The sequence below is a fragment of the Pipistrellus kuhlii genome, unplaced genomic scaffold, assembly GCF_014108245.1.
Source record: "Pipistrellus kuhlii isolate mPipKuh1 unplaced genomic scaffold, mPipKuh1.p scaffold_m20_p_9, whole genome shotgun sequence".
NCBI lineage: Eukaryota > Metazoa > Chordata > Mammalia > Chiroptera > Vespertilionidae > Pipistrellus > Pipistrellus kuhlii.
Genome location: NW_023425595.1, coordinates 42,739,890 through 42,756,973, shown reverse-complemented (window position 1 = coordinate 42,756,973; position 17,084 = coordinate 42,739,890). Strand labels below are relative to the sequence as shown.

The 17,084-nt window shown below is 41.5% G+C and overlaps 1 protein-coding gene across 1 annotated transcript in view; it reads right to left on the bottom strand.

Annotated features, from left to right (window-relative positions):
- Positions 1-851: 851 nt before the first annotated feature.
- The window catches only part of CCDC83 (coiled-coil domain containing 83), a 47,208-nt gene continuing 30,975 nt past the window's right edge, over positions 852-17,084 (bottom strand). Inside the window, exons 9-12 of the mRNA XM_036427788.2 lie at positions 12,590-12,711; positions 8,896-8,975; positions 7,202-7,401; positions 852-1,075 (exon numbers count right to left, since the gene is read on the bottom strand). Of these exons, the coding sequence (XP_036283681.1) occupies positions 914-1,075; positions 7,202-7,401; positions 8,896-8,975; positions 12,590-12,711 (564 nt within the window). The 3' untranslated portion in view covers positions 852-913. The remainder of the gene's footprint in view (positions 1,076-7,201; positions 7,402-8,895; positions 8,976-12,589; positions 12,712-17,084) is intronic.

Sequence of the window (17,084 nt, the reverse complement as noted above, 5' to 3'; positions counted from 1 at the left end):
ATGTCATATTTTTTATTATCAATTTAAAATATTATTTCTTTCCCTGGACAGTTTGCTCAGTGGTTAGAGTATTTGCCCATGGACCAGAAGGTCATGGGTTCATTTCCTGGCCAAGGACACATACCTTAGTTGAAAGTTCTTCACTGGCCTGGGTGAGGCATGAGCAGGAAACATGGATGTTTCTCTCTTCTCTTTCTTTCCCCCCTCTCTCCCCACTCCCTTCCACTCTCTCTAAAAAAATCAATGGAAAAAATATTCTTACTTCTTGGGTGAGGATTAATACACACACACACACACACACACACACACACACACACACACACACACACTCGGGGCCCAGAGCATGAATTCGTGCACCTTGAAAGGAACTGTGGGTCACAAGACTGCAGTGGGCACAGGGGTGGGTCTCCGTGCCCCTGCCCAACCCTTCCTGCTGTAGCCCATGGTCCCCTGCCTGCTGGCAGCCTTGCTCCTGCCACCGCCACTCCCTCATGCTGACAGTGCCAAGTGATCGGAACCGGCGCCGGGTGCCGGCAACAGGTGTGAGCGCCTGGTGGCACCGTGGCACATGGGAGCAAAGAATTCTCAGTAACCACCAGAGGCTTGCCCCGGTGACAGCGACCGGCACCCCCCGCCTTGGTCTGGTGCCCCCGTTCACCTGCTGCGGCCAGTGCCCACCATATTCCACATACTGACAAGCTTCTGATTACTTGAATATAAGAATATAACTTGTACTTTCGTTTTTGTTACTCATGCTCTGCAGGTAAATGGATAGCTGAATCTTGGAGTGGCCTTTAGAAATAACAACTTGTTTAAAAGTGGACCAAAGTATAAATAAAGCAGGCAGCTGTTACATCTTAGTTCCCAAAGAAAATTTATAAGGAAAAAACTTTTTATTTTGCAGTGTTCAGTCTTAGAGAAAAGACTTCATCATTTTATATGTGACATGGACTTCTGGGCTCTTGACCTCTTCAAAGAATTTTTCTGTAATATGCTTCTCTGGAAAATGAATCTGCATTTTCTGGCTCTCCACACGCATGAGCTTCACTTCCAGGGGGCCCAAGTTTACATAATCCTATGGTGAACAGATACAGAAAAGAATAGGAGAGGTTATTCAGCAAGCCACCAGCTTCGATAGATAAGGTTTCCTTTATCTGACTGGCTTCATTGCCCTCCCAATTGCTCAAGTGCTGTATAACATGTGAAATACAAGAGCTACTAAAAATAAAAACCACTCCGTGAACTTCATACCCAGTGGCCAGGGGAGGCCAGATCTCCCACAGCGCAGTGAGCAAGGCTTTCATGGGCTTGGGAGGGGCGGGGGGGCAGCTAGGTGGGAAGATAGATTCTCGCAAGCTCTTTAATTGATAGAAGAAAATGCTGGCTATATACAGGCTATAACCACTGCAGACTTTTCTATATTATTCAAGAACCAAGGGGAACGTCTGCATACATCACTTTGACTACTAATATTCTAACATTGAGCAGATTCTTTATGAATTTTGCGCTTTTCACAGGACCTTTGGCTACTGTATAAATAAAACTTAGCATATTCTGCCAAACTAATTATAGTTTATGATATCAACAAATGAAAAGTCTAATTTATATGAACTCACACAGCCACCCCCAAACTGGCTTGAAACAGCTCAGGCCCTATGTAACATGCCTTCTTCTTGGGAGCCTTCCCAAGTCACCATGTGTTCTTTTGAATTCCTTCAACACTTCAACAAAACTCCCCCGAGTTCCCACCAGATGTCAGGCTGTGTATCAAGTGCTGGGGACAAAGATGAGCTCACAGACTGGTCAGAGAGACAGACACAGGTGGTACATGCCTCTTGCACAGTAATGAATGATTTTCTTATATGTCTGCTATTAGCATGTATGCGATTTAAAGGTCGTGCCTGCCAAAATGGCCTCATTGAGACTTCATTTCTTCCTGTTTACTTCCTGGTTTCCAAGCATCTAACAAGTACCTGGGATATTGTGGGGTCCTCAATAAACATTTATTAGAATCTAGGATTATCAAAGAATGAAAAAGGAAAGCAATGTTTTATTACTCAAAAATGCATGTAACTTTATTTAGTGTTTAATATATATAATTATAGAACTATAAGAAATTTAGGAGAAACATCCTGGAAACAAATGACAATGAAAACACAACAATCCAAAATCTATGGGACACAGCAAAAGCAGTTTTGAGAGGGAAGTTCATATCCTTACAAGCCTATTGCAAAAAACTAGAAAAAAGGGTAACAGATGATCTAATTCTACAACTCAAAGAGTTAGAAAAGGAGCAACAAGAAAAGCCCAGTGTAAGCAGAAGGAAGGAAATAACAAAAATCAGAGCACAGATAAATGACATAGAGACCAAAAAAACAATACATAAGATCAACAAATCCAAGAGCTGGTTCTTTGAAAGAATAAACAAGATAGATGAACCTCTAGCCAGGCTAACCAAGAAACAAAGAGAGAGGACCCAAATAAACAAAATCAGAAATGGAAGAGGTGAAATAACAACAGACCCCACCGAAATACAACGGATTGTTACAAAATACTACGAACAACTCTATTCCAACAAACTGAACAACCTGGAGGAAATGGACATATTCCTAGAAAAATACAAACTTCCAAAACTCAATCAGGAAGAATCCAAAAATCTCAATAGACCAGTGACTTGGGAAGAAATTGAAACAGTCATCAGAAAGCTTCCAGCAAACAAAAGCCCAGGGCCAGATGGCTTCACAGGAGAGTTTTACCAAACATTCAAGGAAGAACTAAAACCTATCCTCCTCAGACTATTCCAAAAAATCCAAGAGGAAGGAACACTTCCAAACTCCTTCTATGAAGCCAGCATCATCCCAATACCAAAACCAGATAAAGACAACTCAATGAAAGAGAATTACAGGCCAATATCCCTCATGAACATAGATGCCAAAATCCTCAACAAAATTCTAACAAATCGACTCCAGAAGAACATCACAAAGATCATACACCATGACCAAGTAGGATTTATTCCAGGAATGCAAGGATGGTACAATATCCGCAAATCAATAAACGTGATACATCACATAAACAAATTGAAAGATAAAAAATCATATAGTCATATCAATTGATGCAGAAAAAGCATTTGATAAAATCCAACACCCTTTCCTGATAAAAACTCTTAACAAGGTGGGAGTACAAGGATCATACCTCAACATAATAAAAGCTATATATGATAAACCCACAGCCAACATTATACTCAATGGGCAAAAACTAAAACCATTCCCTCTAAGAACAGGAACAAGACAGGGATGCCCACTCTTGCCACTCCTGTTTGACATAGTACTGGAAGTACTAGCCATTGCAATTAGACAAGAGGAGGAAATAAAAGGCATCCAAATTGGAAAAGAAGAAGTAAAGTTATCCTTATTTGCAGATGACATGATATTGTACATAAAAAACCCAAAAGACTCCATTAAAAAACTAATTGACTTAATAAATGAATTTGGCAATGTAGCAGGATACAAAATTAATGCCAAGAAATCCATGGCATTTCTATACACCAATAGTGAAACTACAGAAACAGAGACTAAAAAAGCAATTCCATTTACCATCGCACCAAAAAAAATTAAGATACCTAGGAATAAATTTAACTAAGGAAGTAAAGGACCTATATGCAGAAAACTACACGACACTGAAAAAAGAGATAGAGGAAGATGTAAGGAGATGGAAGAACATACCATGTTCATGGATTGGTAGAATCAACATCATCAAAATGTCCATACTTCCTAAAGCAATCTATAGGTTCAATTCACTCCCCATTAAAATACCAACGGCATATTTCACTGACCTAGAAAGAACTCTCCAGAAGTTCATTTGGAACAATAAAAGACCCCGAATAGCCACAGCAATCCTGAGAAAGAAGGGTAAAGTAGGAGGGATCTCAATACCAGACTTCAAACTATATTACAAAGCCACTGTTCTCAAAACAGCCTGGTACTGGCACAAGAACAGACATATAGATCAATGGAATAGAATTGAGAACCCAGATATCAACCCAAATCACTATGCTCAATTAATATTTGACAAAGAAGGCACGAATATACAATGGAGTCAGGACAGTTTCTTCAATAAATGGTGTTGGGAAAATTGAGCAGACACATGCAAAAGAATAAAACTAGATCACCAACTTACACCATACACAAAAATAAACTCAAAATGGATACAGGACTTAAACATCAGATGGGAAACCATAAAAATACTAGAAGCATCCACAGGCAGCAAAATCTCAGACATATGCCAAAAGAACTTCTTCACTGATACTGCCCCTAGCCTAGGGCAATGGAAGTGAAAGAGAAAATAAACAAATGGGACTACATCAAAATAAAAAGCTTTTTTACAGCAAAAGAAACCATCAACAAAACAACAAGAAAGCCCATGGTGTGGGAGAACATATTTGCAAATAACACCACTGATAAAGGTTTAATCTCCAACATCTACAGACAGTTGATACAACTAAATAAAAGGAAGATGAATGATCCAATTAAGAAATGGGCAATGGACCTAAATAGAATATTTTCAAAAGAAGACAGAAGGAAGGCCAAAAGGCACATGAAAACATGCTCAAAGTCACTAATTATCCGAGAGATGCAAATTAAAACAACAATGCAGTACCATCTCACACCTGTCAGAATGGCCAACATCAACAAATCAACAAACGACAAGTGTTGGCGAGGTTGCGGAGAAAAATGGAACTCTCGTGCACTGCTGGTGGGAATGCAGACTGGTGCAACCACTGTGGAGAACAGTGTGGAGTTTCCGCAAAAAACTGAAAATGGAACTCCCACTTGACCCAGTAATCCCACTCCTAGGGATATATCCCAAGAAACTAGAAACACCAATCAGAAAGGATATATGCACCCCTATGTTCATAGCAGCACAATCTACAATAGCCAGAATTTGGAAACAGCCTAGGTGCCCATCAGCAGATGATTGGATCCAAAAACTATGGTACATCTACACAATGGAATACTATGCTGCCATAAAAAAGAAGGAATTCTCATCATTTGCAGCAACCTGGATGGAATTAGAGAACATCATGCTGAGTGAAATAAGCCAATCAATGAAAGAGAAACACCACATGACCCCACTCATTTGTGGATAATAAAGATCATTATAAACTGATGAACCAAAAGATAGATATAGAGACAGTAAAGCAACAAGCAGATTGTCAAATTACAGCGGGGAGGGGAGGAGGATCTGGGGGAGATAATAGATCAACAGAAGGACTTGTATACATGCATATAAGTACAACCAATGGACATAAAACTCTGGGGAGGGAGGGGATGTGTAGGAGGGAGGAAGGGGGGCAAAAAAAATCAATAAAATATGTAAAAAAATAAATTAATTAATTAAAAAAAAAGAAATTTAGGAGAAAAGTTGGTAGATATCTATTTCAGAAATACCACCTATTTCAGAATTCTAATACACTGTGTTAGTCTGCTCAAGGTGTCATAACAAAATACCACAGGCTAAGAGCCTTAAACAACAGAACTTCATTCTCCACAGTTCTGGAGGCTGGAATGTTCAAGAGCAGGGTGCCACATGATTGGGTTCTGGTGCGAGCTCTCTGGCTTGTGGATGGCTTCCTTCTCGCTGCATCCTCACAAGGTATAGCCTATTCTTTATGGCCACAGTCCTATCAAATTAGGGTCGGCCCCATCTTTATGAGCTCATTTAACCTTAATTATCTCCTAAGGACCCTATCTCCACACACAGTCCCATTGGGTATTAGGGTTTCAATATATGAAGGGCAGGAAGACACAATTCAGTCCATATCATACAAAACATCATTTTCACCACATCAAAACTTCCATGGTAAGAAAGAAGGTATTTAACTCAACCAAATGGTAGCCCCAGTTTTGGAATTTTGTAGGCAACTGTCCACTTGAGGTCATCGTAACATATTAGGTGTCATGATTCCAAGATACTCATGACGGTGCTTGAATGCTATAGGGACCAGACCTTTAGTCTTTATTTTTATTTTCTTTTAAAAAATATTTTTATTGTTTGGTTTTTTTTTTACAGAGAGAAAGGAAGAGGGATAGAGTTAGAAATATTGATCAGCGGCCTCCTGCACACCTCCTACTGGGGATGTGCCCTCAACCAAGGTGCATACTCTTGACTAGAATCGAACCTGGGACCCTTCAGTCTGCAAGCCAACGCTCTATCCACTGAGTCAAACCAGTCAGGGCCAGACCTTTCGTTTTTAAACAGTCACTTGACAGTAGCAGGACTGCATTGTAATTAGTTAAGATGAGTTTCGTTGACTTATTCAGTTTCTTCTGCTGTCTTATATTACTGTTTTTCCTGTAAGACTTGAAGTTCTGGGAGAACTTTTTAATTTACTGGTAGTGCCGAGAAGAAAAATAGCAAGGGGTAATGTGGGAGTAAATGGAATGTACCAAAAAGTCTTTTTTTAAAAAAAGGCTTGAACATTCTAGGTTTCATCCAACGGTATATACGGCAGTTTGTCCTTTCCAAAGGTGTCCATACTAATGTATACCCTTATCCCACATGCTTTTCTGACAATGTGATGCCAACCTACTTCTTTCAAGATGTACGAGCTGTATGTTTTCTCCACTTGAAACTTTATAACTACACCAACCAACAGGTTATGAGGAAGGGGGTGGTGTATGATTTCCCAGGCTACGTTGTGCAAAATTGCAGCTTTCATCTTAGTCTCTGGGATTGCTGTGTCTTGGAAAAGCCAGACAGCAAAGAGACAATAAAAGTGCCCTGTAGAGAGGCCATGTGAAGAGGAATTGAGGCCCCCAGCTTAGGTAGCATCAACCTGCAGCAGATGACTGCTGCCCCAGCCAACATATGACTGCAACTGCCTGAGAGTCCAACTGAGGACTGTCCAGTGGAGCCCTTCCCGATTTCCTAACTAACAGACGCCCTTAAAGAAAATAAATGGTTATTGTTAAAAGCCACTAGATAACTTACATGGTACACTAGCAATAGAGGTCTATAAACAAATATAGGTAGCAAATTGAGCAAGGGTAGGCATAAAAATAGTATCCAAAGAGATGTGAATGGTGGGCAAATTTTATTAATAATTGCAAATAGAATTTTTCAATATCCATATTTTAGGTTAATTTTGTCCATTAATAAAACAACATGATCCTAGTAGTCAAAATTATTTACTTAATCTTACCTTGAAATCCTTCTCATCCTCATAGAGTAAGTATTTTAAATCAGAGGTCCCAAACTCTATGGATAAGCTCTCACTATCTGTGTTAACCTGCTGGTCAGATCTGATGATGTCCTCATGAATAATGGGTAAAGTTCCATTCTTAACTGATGAGCTCATTGTATCATTTCTTGTTTCTTCTACGGGTTCCAGTTTTGACTTTTCTGGGGTGAAGGAAAAGAAATTAATTACGTATATACTAGAGGCCCAGTGCACAAATTCGTGTGTGGGTGGGGTCCCTCAGCCTGGCTGGTGATGGGGCCAATCAAGGCATCTCACCCAGTTCTGATCAGGGTTGATTGGGGCTGGATGGCTGAGGGAATGGGGAAGGGGTAGGGATTGTGGAAGGTTCGTCAGCCAGGGTGAGGGGCTGTGAGAGGTTGGCCAGCAGGGGGGCGGGGGGGTTCCAATTGGAGTGATAGGGGGCAGTTGGCTGGGGGAAGGAGCTGCAGGAGGTTGGCTGTAGGAGCACACTGACCACCAGGGGGAAATTCCTATGTTAAGCATCTATCCCCTGGTGGTCAGTGCACGTCATAGCGACTAGTGAACTGGTTGTTCCAGTCATTCAGTCTTAACGGTCGCTTAGGCTTTTATATTGATATATAGAGATTTTGGACAGATAAAATTAAAATACAACACATACATTGTCACATTTTTTAATTTGAAGGACCTTTGAGAATCTTTCAGAGGAGATAAATCTGAGAATTAGAAATGTGGAATCTATGTATTGAAGTGAGAGTGAGCCTAATTTTCAGAAACTCTATCTGAACTGTATTTCCTTCTATTGACTAAGCTACAGTCAGCAAGGGGAGCTTTGTGTGTGTGGGTATTTTGGTTGGTTGGCTCAAGAAGAAATCACACTAAGGTAGAAAACATTGTCCATTTCCAACAGAATCTGTTTAATTCCCTGTGAAACATGATGACTTTGACCTGAGAGTTGGACTAGAGAAAGGAGGTGGGTTAGGACAAGTGCTCTAAGAAGAAGAGGAATATGGAGAAGCTGGCAGTATCCATTCCCTGAGTAGTTCTTGGATATGAGGTGCCTGTCGATAATAGATGCTCAATAACTGTTCATTAAAAAAAAAAAAAAGAACCCACCATTACAATAAAATAATCTATAATAATAAAAACATAATATGCAAATCGACCAAAAGGCCAAACAGCAGAACAACCGTCCGGACAACCATGCTATGACACCTACTGGCGCCAGGCCAGACAAGACGGGTGCTATGCAATTGGTTGGGGGCCTGGCCATCGCCCCATGATCACCCCTCAGAGCCCTGGCCAGGTGGGCAGGACCTTCCTCTGAGCAGGAGATCCATTTTGGAGCCCCACAATCGATCGCCTGTACAGAGGGAGGCCCAGGTTACAGGCAGCAGCTCTGCAGCGGGTAGCCTGGGGCTCCCTCTCCATGGGAGATCTACTGCAGAGCACCGCTGGGTGGGCAGGGCCCACATCTGTGAGGTGATCAATCGCCGAAGGCTCAGGCTACCTGGCCAGTGGCACGGCGGCGGGTGGGCGGGGCCTCCCTCTGTGGGGCGATTGATCACTGGTCTCCTGGACTGTGACAGGGCGCAGGCCGGGCTGAGGGACCTTCCCCCCGATACCCGCTTCCCTCTGCCCCCAATGCACAGTTTTGTGCACCAGGCCTCTAGTACCTGTATATGCTTCTGACAACTCCAAAGGCTTTTTTGCAGGTGCCACTTCCTGTCCAGCAGCTTGGGTAAGATATAGTTGCCTAAAAGAACAAATGAGAAAAGCAGTCTGTCAGTGAACAGATACTGTGCTACCTGTTCACTGGTGTTCACTAGTGTTATCTCTCTTCCGAGTGCTAAGCAGACATAGATGAGAAGGAGACATGATTCCTACCCTTGAGGCATATAAGAATAGCAGGCAGGCTTACAGTATCTAGGGTGATGGTCTGTGTACCCTAACAGGTATTAGCATAGCATGGGGCAGAGAGAAGAAGCCTGGTTTTGCTCTGGGAGGTAAGGGCTGGCTTCCAGGAGGATATAAAACCTGACCTGTGTCCTGAAGAGCTAAGGGCTGTTTGCCAGGGAAGAGCCTGGGGTGAAGGAAGGGCATGTCACCATCAGGGAACAGCACACTTAAAGTCCCAGCAGTGAGAGCGAGCATGCCACCACCAAGACGCATGTAGTGATCCAGAAATGACAGTGGCCCCAGTGGGTTTTTAAATAAAGAGAAAGAGCAAGCAGTAGGAATCCAATGACATGCAGGTCTGGCCTTCACTGGGTGGCAGGTGGCAGCTGCCAGCCCCCTCGAGGAACTGCGGTTGCAGCTCTCTGCGCATGCATTGAACGCTACCCTCCCTTCAGATTCCCACTGAACTCAGTCAGAAAATACACGCCCTGGAAGCTGAGCATGGCATTTCCATCAGGTTTGCCTAAAGACAGCAGAAAGCAATTGGGCCCTTGAAGATATGTGAACATCCCCTCACGCTTAGGAGCTCAGCAACCAGAGTGAATCCCATGGTTTACCCTCTGCCAGTTATTTAAAGAACAAGAATGAAGTGTTATTAGAAATGCTCAGGGCCCCAGAAAATAAGGTAACTACATCCACTATTTCAATCTGTGAAACCTGCTGAAGACCTGACTTGGTAAAGGTTAGCTGTGTATGGAGTTCTGGTCTGTGGATGGACATGTCTGAGGCCACAGAATTCTCTTCTCTTCTGGCTTTACTATTTTGAATAATTAAGGTCTTACTAAATGCCACCACCTTCATAAATCTGGTTCCTGTCTTACGTTAGTTTGTTGTCCACAGAAAGTGTTTTACATAATGTCATTACATGAAGCCTGTGTCAGATTGGTAGGCCTTAGTCCACTTAGCCTCAACCCCGTGGCACTTGAGTTCCTGGGCAGTCATCTCTGGCTGACATTCACCTCATCTAATGTCACAACAAACTCTAAATCTTCTATGTGAGTTGTGAAGCGAAAAAGTTGGGGGAGCTCAGGATGGGAAATGTAGCAACTCTATTAGCTAGAATGCCCCATTCTTCCAGATGAGAAAACAGAACTTTTTATGTGTCCACTGAGGACACTTAATGCCTGTGTCTCAGCACACAGTCACACAGGACTGAATCCTCAGCAAAAGAGGTGAAAATGGCTGCTACTATAAAATATACAATATGTATTGTATTTCTCTGACTTGAAAATAGGGACAAAAACAGCTCCTGAAGATATTTTAAGTTTTCCTCTGGATAAAAAGTCTAACAGATCATTGTGGGTTTATATATTCCTTTGTGTCTTTATGGAGATTTTCCTAAAATGTCCTTAAAAAGTTGCCTTAAGTGCCCTAGCTGGTTTGGCTTGGTGGGTAGAGCATTGGCTTGCAGATTGAAGGGCTCCTGGTTTGATTCTGGTCAAGGGCATAGGCCCAGTTTGCAGGCTCAATCCCCAGTAGGGGGTGTGCAGGAGGCAACTGACCAATGATTCTCTCTCATCATTGATGTTTCTATCTCTCTCTCCTTCTCCCTTCCTCTCTAAAATCAATAAAAAAATATATTTTTAAAAGTTGCCTCAAGGAGTTTCCAATCTAGAGGAAGCAGACGTAAGTAGGTGATCACCAGTGTGGTAAACACTGGCGCACAGGGCAGGTGCGGGCGCTATGGCAGTGTGTGCTGGGGCCCCTGACGCAGTTCTGGGAGCCGTCTCCCCGCTATCCCTTGCTCCTGGGGTAGATTTTGATTTAATTTCTCCCAACTCTGCAGCACGACTCATCTCACCTACCAAAGAAACCACCCCACAGAGCACTGGTGGACAATGTGGACTTTACTGGTGATTTTTTTTTTTTGGGGGGGGGGAGGTGGGAGGGACAGGAGGGTGGAGACAGAGGATGGGGTAAAATTGCATGTGACACAGCAAACAACTTAATGAAGATCCCCATTGAACGTTTCTCATCTCCTTTCCTGTCCTTGCCGACGCTTCTCTGGCCAATGACAAAATCCCCCTTTGTTCTAATTAGCACTTCACATTCTGATCAGCACCGAGTCGGGTACAGTGGGTGCAGCGACTGAGCTGATGGAAGCAGGAAGTGGGGTTGGCAGTCTACGGGGTAGCTCTTTTCTAAGGTTTGACGGGTTCAGGAAAGAGGACAGTGGGCAGCCACAACGCCAGCAAGTTTAGACACGATTAGAGGTGGGTCAGAAACTGTCCAGACTGAGGGGACAGTGAGGCGCCCACCTCCTAGGGCCCTCAAGGAGTCCACCAATCAACCAGTTCATTCAGCTTGACTGCCTTCATCATCCGCAATGGTCTTTACCCTCTGGGGCGGCACACACACATGGTGGGAGGGGGGAAGGTGGTCTCTTTCTCTGTCCTGCCCCATGCAGCTTCCCCTCTCCCCCACGAAGTCATTGCACTATCTCCCAATGTCTCCAATCTTGTATCCTGATACCTGTCACTTAACACACCAAGCACAAACCCACAACTGATCCACATCCACCGTTCTTGGAGCACATTAAGAGGTTTGTAAACAACAAATACTTTGTTAGGACTCACACCGTATTTCCCCAGGCCACACAAGCAACAGGAACTGCTTGAGTGGAAATGTTTTCCTGGCCCTTTCACTGTGGTGAACTTCTTTGCTTTCATTCCCAGACTCAGTCACGTCTCCCCCATCTTGCACATCCCTACATCTGTGTGATTTATTTCCTCTCTTTCCCTAAGTATGCTACCACTTAGATTATTTCTTGTTTCTGACTACTTGTCCGAGTTATAAATGCCTCTTTTGAGTTTTAATTCCATCATATTTCAGGGCCCTGGTTCTCCATCAAGACTGGTCTATAAAGACTCTGTTGTCAGGTAAGAGAAAGATAGAGCCATGGACACAGGTGGTTTCTCTTATGTAGGAGTTGACTTGACTTTGAATGCCAGGCTATTCTTTCTGTCTCAAAAGCGGTTGAGTCTTTCCTTAACTATCAAAGGAAACAATTCTATATTCTCCAAGGTAGCCAGAAGCCCAGAACACTTACAGGAAGATGCCACAAAATGGATCCCTCTCTCCTTTGTGCTAACTCCGTACCTCATGCACCTTCTGCTGCACTGCTTTGCATTGATTTTCCTGCCCATACTCCCTGCTGAAGTTAGCAGTTCCTACACTCATGGGAGATGTTGGCTGCTAAGACCGCAGTGTATTGCTAGGAAAATCAAGTCAAAGTTTGCGCCGCACCAGTGGTCAACTGTCATCATCATATGCCTTCAGCACGGCCGTTTTGTGAATTCCTTTTTTTTGCAACTGTTGCAGTCTGGCTGGAGCACTAAAAAATTAAATCATCATTAGAAAGAACTTGTACAGATACAGATGTTTACAAAATACTTTCTAGATACATCTCACCTGGGTATTTTGAGATCCACAAGTCTACATTCGAATAGTTGCTCGATGAGCTCCAAATTTTCTTCTTCCAGTTCCTGAATAGCTTTTTCCAATATATCAACTTCCTTCCTATGGACTGCAATCTGTTCTCAGAAGAGGAGAGAATGGTTGGTACTTATTTAGTTCTATTTAGTCTCCTATGAGAAATTCAACTCCTAAAAGTGCTTTTGCCTGAGAGGAAGAGCTATATAAGGTTAACTGCAAACAACACAGAAAACTAACAATACTGGAAAAAATGGTAAATTATGAAACTTTAAAAAAGAGAAGTACAGGCCTAGAGCCCTTTCTATCAGCCTCTACAGTGCTTTTTCTCTTCTTTTAGTGGTGGGGTTGTTCTGAGAAATATCAAGTAGATGAAATATTGTGCATTCATTCGTTCATTCATTCAATTGTATTGTATGCCTACTATTATATGTGCCAAGAAACTATAGCACACTTTGGGAAAAAGGATTTCAGCCTAGTGGGAAAGATGGCGATAAAACCAGAAAGGAGTGTGTTACAACCATTGGAAGCTGTCCAGGTGCCGAGGGAGGAAACGGAGGCTCAACCCATGTCTGCCGGGTGTGGGGTAGGGGTAGGGGTGGTAAGGTGGAATTAACAGAAGAGATGACATCTAGTCTGGATCTTGAAGGCCATGTATGGATTCCCTGGGCAGAGAAGAGATTGTGCATTCTAGGAAGAAGGCACAGTTATGTTGGTGTGACAGATACAGAGTGTGAGTTGGGAGAAGTAGGAGAGGAACTGGATAATGAAGGAAGAGGCACATAATGCTAGAGAGTCTGGCTTTTGTCTTGCGGGTGATGGGAGGTCTTTGATAAACGTAGCAGGTTTAATAAATAACAGTAAGGAGTATGGCTAACTCAAATATGAACAAAATTCACTGATTACCTTGATCCATTCTTATGTGTATTTTGGTAACTTCTGTCTAAAGAAGGCTTAATAGTGGGAAGAATATATATATATCTGAAATCGGTTTGGCTCAGTGGATAGAGCGTCGGCCTGTGAACTGAAAGGTCCCAGGTTCGATTCCGGTCAATGGCATGTACATTGGATGCGGGCACATCACCGGTTGGGGTTGTGCAGGAGGCAGCTAGCTGGTTGATGTATTTCTCTAATCGATGTTTCTAGCTCTCTATCCCTCTCCCTTTCTCTCTGTGAAAAAAATCAATAATATATATATATATTTTTAAAAATCTCTAGATAGAATCCTCAACTTACCCCTTTCTCTCCAAAAACTGGAAAAAGTAATGTGTCTTGAGGAAATAGGAGACAAGAAAAGCAAAAGGATTTAGATTCAGTATTTCTTGTTAGGAGTGTAACTGAGATGATTATTGAGAAAGAAATGACAACATTTTATGTTTATAACTGAGATTTAATTATTGTATTTTAGAATCTGGAGGTATTTGGTATACTGCCACATGTATACCTCTATCGCATAAATAATTTATGAAATGCTTGGATTCTTACTATGGCAAGGTTCTTACTATGGCTGATGCAGAGGATACAAAAGTGAATTAGGCATGGCTCCTCCTCTCAAGAGTCTACAATCCAGGGTACAAATATGCAAATAAGGATAATATAAAACAATACGAGTGTCTTAGTAAAGGCTCAAATATTGCTGGGGCTTGGAGTTAGAAAGTGGAGAATGTATTATCCATCTGCCTTAAAACAATTTAGCAAAACCATTAAGTGCATAATTCTAAATTACAAAACTCCGGGGTTAATGCTTAGAGAGAATCAGCTTGATTATAAACTTGAATGCCTTAAGAGAAAGTTTATAAATTTTAAAAGTCAAAGGATGAGGGGAAAATTATGGATTTATAAACAGAAGGAATTAATAGAACATTTGGAAATGTTTGACCTAAGGGCTTGGCATGCTCGGGAGGCAGCACACACAGTTCTTGGTCTCTTTCCAAAGCTGGGAATGAGGGCCCTTTTGGGGAGCGAAGTCCAGCCTTTCAAACTAAGGATATCCTGTGACATCACCTACCCCCGTAGAGTTCTTTGTAAGTTGTTATCTCCTTCCAAGCCTTTTGAAATGTTGGGGAAATGAAAACGAGTTCCTTTTATGGCCAAGTAAATACCTTTAGATTTCTGGACTAAAAAAGTGAAAGGGGAGAGAAAAAGACCATCGGTCTGCCCTGACCCTGCTCTTCCCCAAACACCCAACAAATGTACTTAGGAAGTCAGGATGGATAATTTAGCTACAACTCAATAGTTAATAATTTAAAAAGGGACCTAGGATCCTAAATATAATACATGCTCTTGAAAATTTCCCCTGCAAAATCTGAGTTCACTTTACACTTCTAGTACTTGGCACTCTGATTGCTAACCGGTTTGGATTCTTTTGTCTAGTTTTCCTGGATTTTCATTTAACTTAGTCCAACTTATTCAGAAATTTCAATTTTCTTCATTTTCCTAATGAGCAGGCTAACTAAAACCAGGTAATGAAAGCCATGCAACAGGATGTCTCCTATCTGTCCCAGATATCTCCATTTTCGGTTATGGCTCAGAGAGAGTTAAATGGAGCAATATTTTTAGGAGGCCCATTTGTTAAATGTCCTTGTTACTCATTCAAAACCTTCCTCAAATAAATTAATTTCTCCAATGAAGTAATTAATTAGAACACATACATTGTTCTGTATCCAGGCAGTTTTCAATTCTTATAATAGTACTTATAACCAGAAATGGTTTTAATTAATGTTGTGAATAAATTTTAAAATGTTAAAATGAATATTTATTGAAATAAAGATAAATTAAATCTATTGAATTTCCTTAAAATGATTTGTCCTTTATTACCAAGCTCTTTTTGCTCATGATTCAATTAAACTTGCATTTTTCCTGTTTTTTATTTCCACTGAGTTATGAGAAGTAAAAAATACAACAAAATGAAATGTTGTTTATGGTTTTGGTAGAAAGAATCAAGGCACCAAAACACCCCAAATATAAATTTTTATAATCATCTTCTCTAAACCTAATATCCATGACATCTCATAAAATATAATATTTGCACTATTAAATTATTATCATTGGGCTCATACTGTTTATTTAATAAATCTCTCCCTAATATTTTTTAACTATTGAGCTCACCTTCAGTTTTTTAAATTAATAATTTAAAAAAGATGAAAATTGTTTAATCATTTTAGAGCATCAAAATACAACATAAGATTGGTATTTTGGTGTCAGAGAGCAATAATTATTCTGTATGCATTTTAATGGTTTACGTCGTTTACTTTAAGTTGGTGGTGAATTTAAAAACTGAGTTTTAATCAAGTTATTTTCAAACACTGTGGTGATATTGCTTTGAAGAGTCATAGCAGTGGTCCCAGAATTGTTTCTCTCCTCCTCCTCTTGCTCTCTCTCCCTTGCTGAATCATCGTCTTTCAGAAGCAGGAGTTTACCTTTATTCTGAGCTTCCAATGACTGCTGATGCACTTCCTGCTCTCCACTAAGGCAATGTTAGAGTGAAGCCAGGATCCCTCTGGTTTTCTTGAAATACATTCCGATACTTTCTATTCTGTTCCAGGGGGTTTCTGTGTTAGCTCCTTTATTTGAGCTTTTTCTTCCTTTTCTATTGCTGCTTTTCTAAATTTGTTGAAATCCTCACTTGAGGATTTCAATACACCTGAAGCTTTGACTGGTTTGCCTAAACTTTCTCAAGAGTCTGCATTTGCCGAAACTGGTTTGGCTCAGTGGTAGAGCATCGGTCTGCGGACTGAAAGGTCCCAGGTTCGATTCTGGTCAGGGGCATGTACATTGGTTGCGGGCACATCCCCGGTGGGGAGTGTGCAAGAGGCAGATGGTCGATGTTTCTCTCTCATCGACGTTTCTAGCTCTCTGTCTCTCTCCCTTCCTCTAAAAAATCAATAAAATATATTAAAAAAAACAAAGAGTCTGCATTCTTGATTTTCATATCCTTTTGCACAGGAACTTGACAGTTAGATTCTAAGACCTGTGTCACCATGGACTGCTGCATCACAGTTAGGCCATTCAAGCGTTGTTCAGAATCACCTGCGGAGGGAGGGTTTGTGAAGGTGAGATGTTTCTCACACTCTGTAAATGTTTCCATTCTTGATGCTTACCTGCTAACTAGTGGTGATTTGGTGGTGCACCACTGAAAGTGTAGTCTGATGAACAGGGAGAGTAGAACAAGAGATCCTGCAAAAAAGATTGTATCTTTGCTTTCTGTTTAAAAGGAGCATCATTTCTGTTTTGCTCCAGTAATTTTAAGTGACTCTTCTGATTCAGAATCACTGCTGTCTGAAGAACTTGGATCTCTTCTCTCTCTCAGTGGGAACCACTTCCAATGGCCTTGGAGGACTGAGTGTTCTCAGATTTTGTTTTATGTTTTCTGGAATTTAGCTGATTATTGACATCCAGTAACCGCCTTTTTAACTCCTATTTGTTTTTCTGTGAAGAAAGTTCTTCTTTAGTCTTTTATTATTATTATCATCAC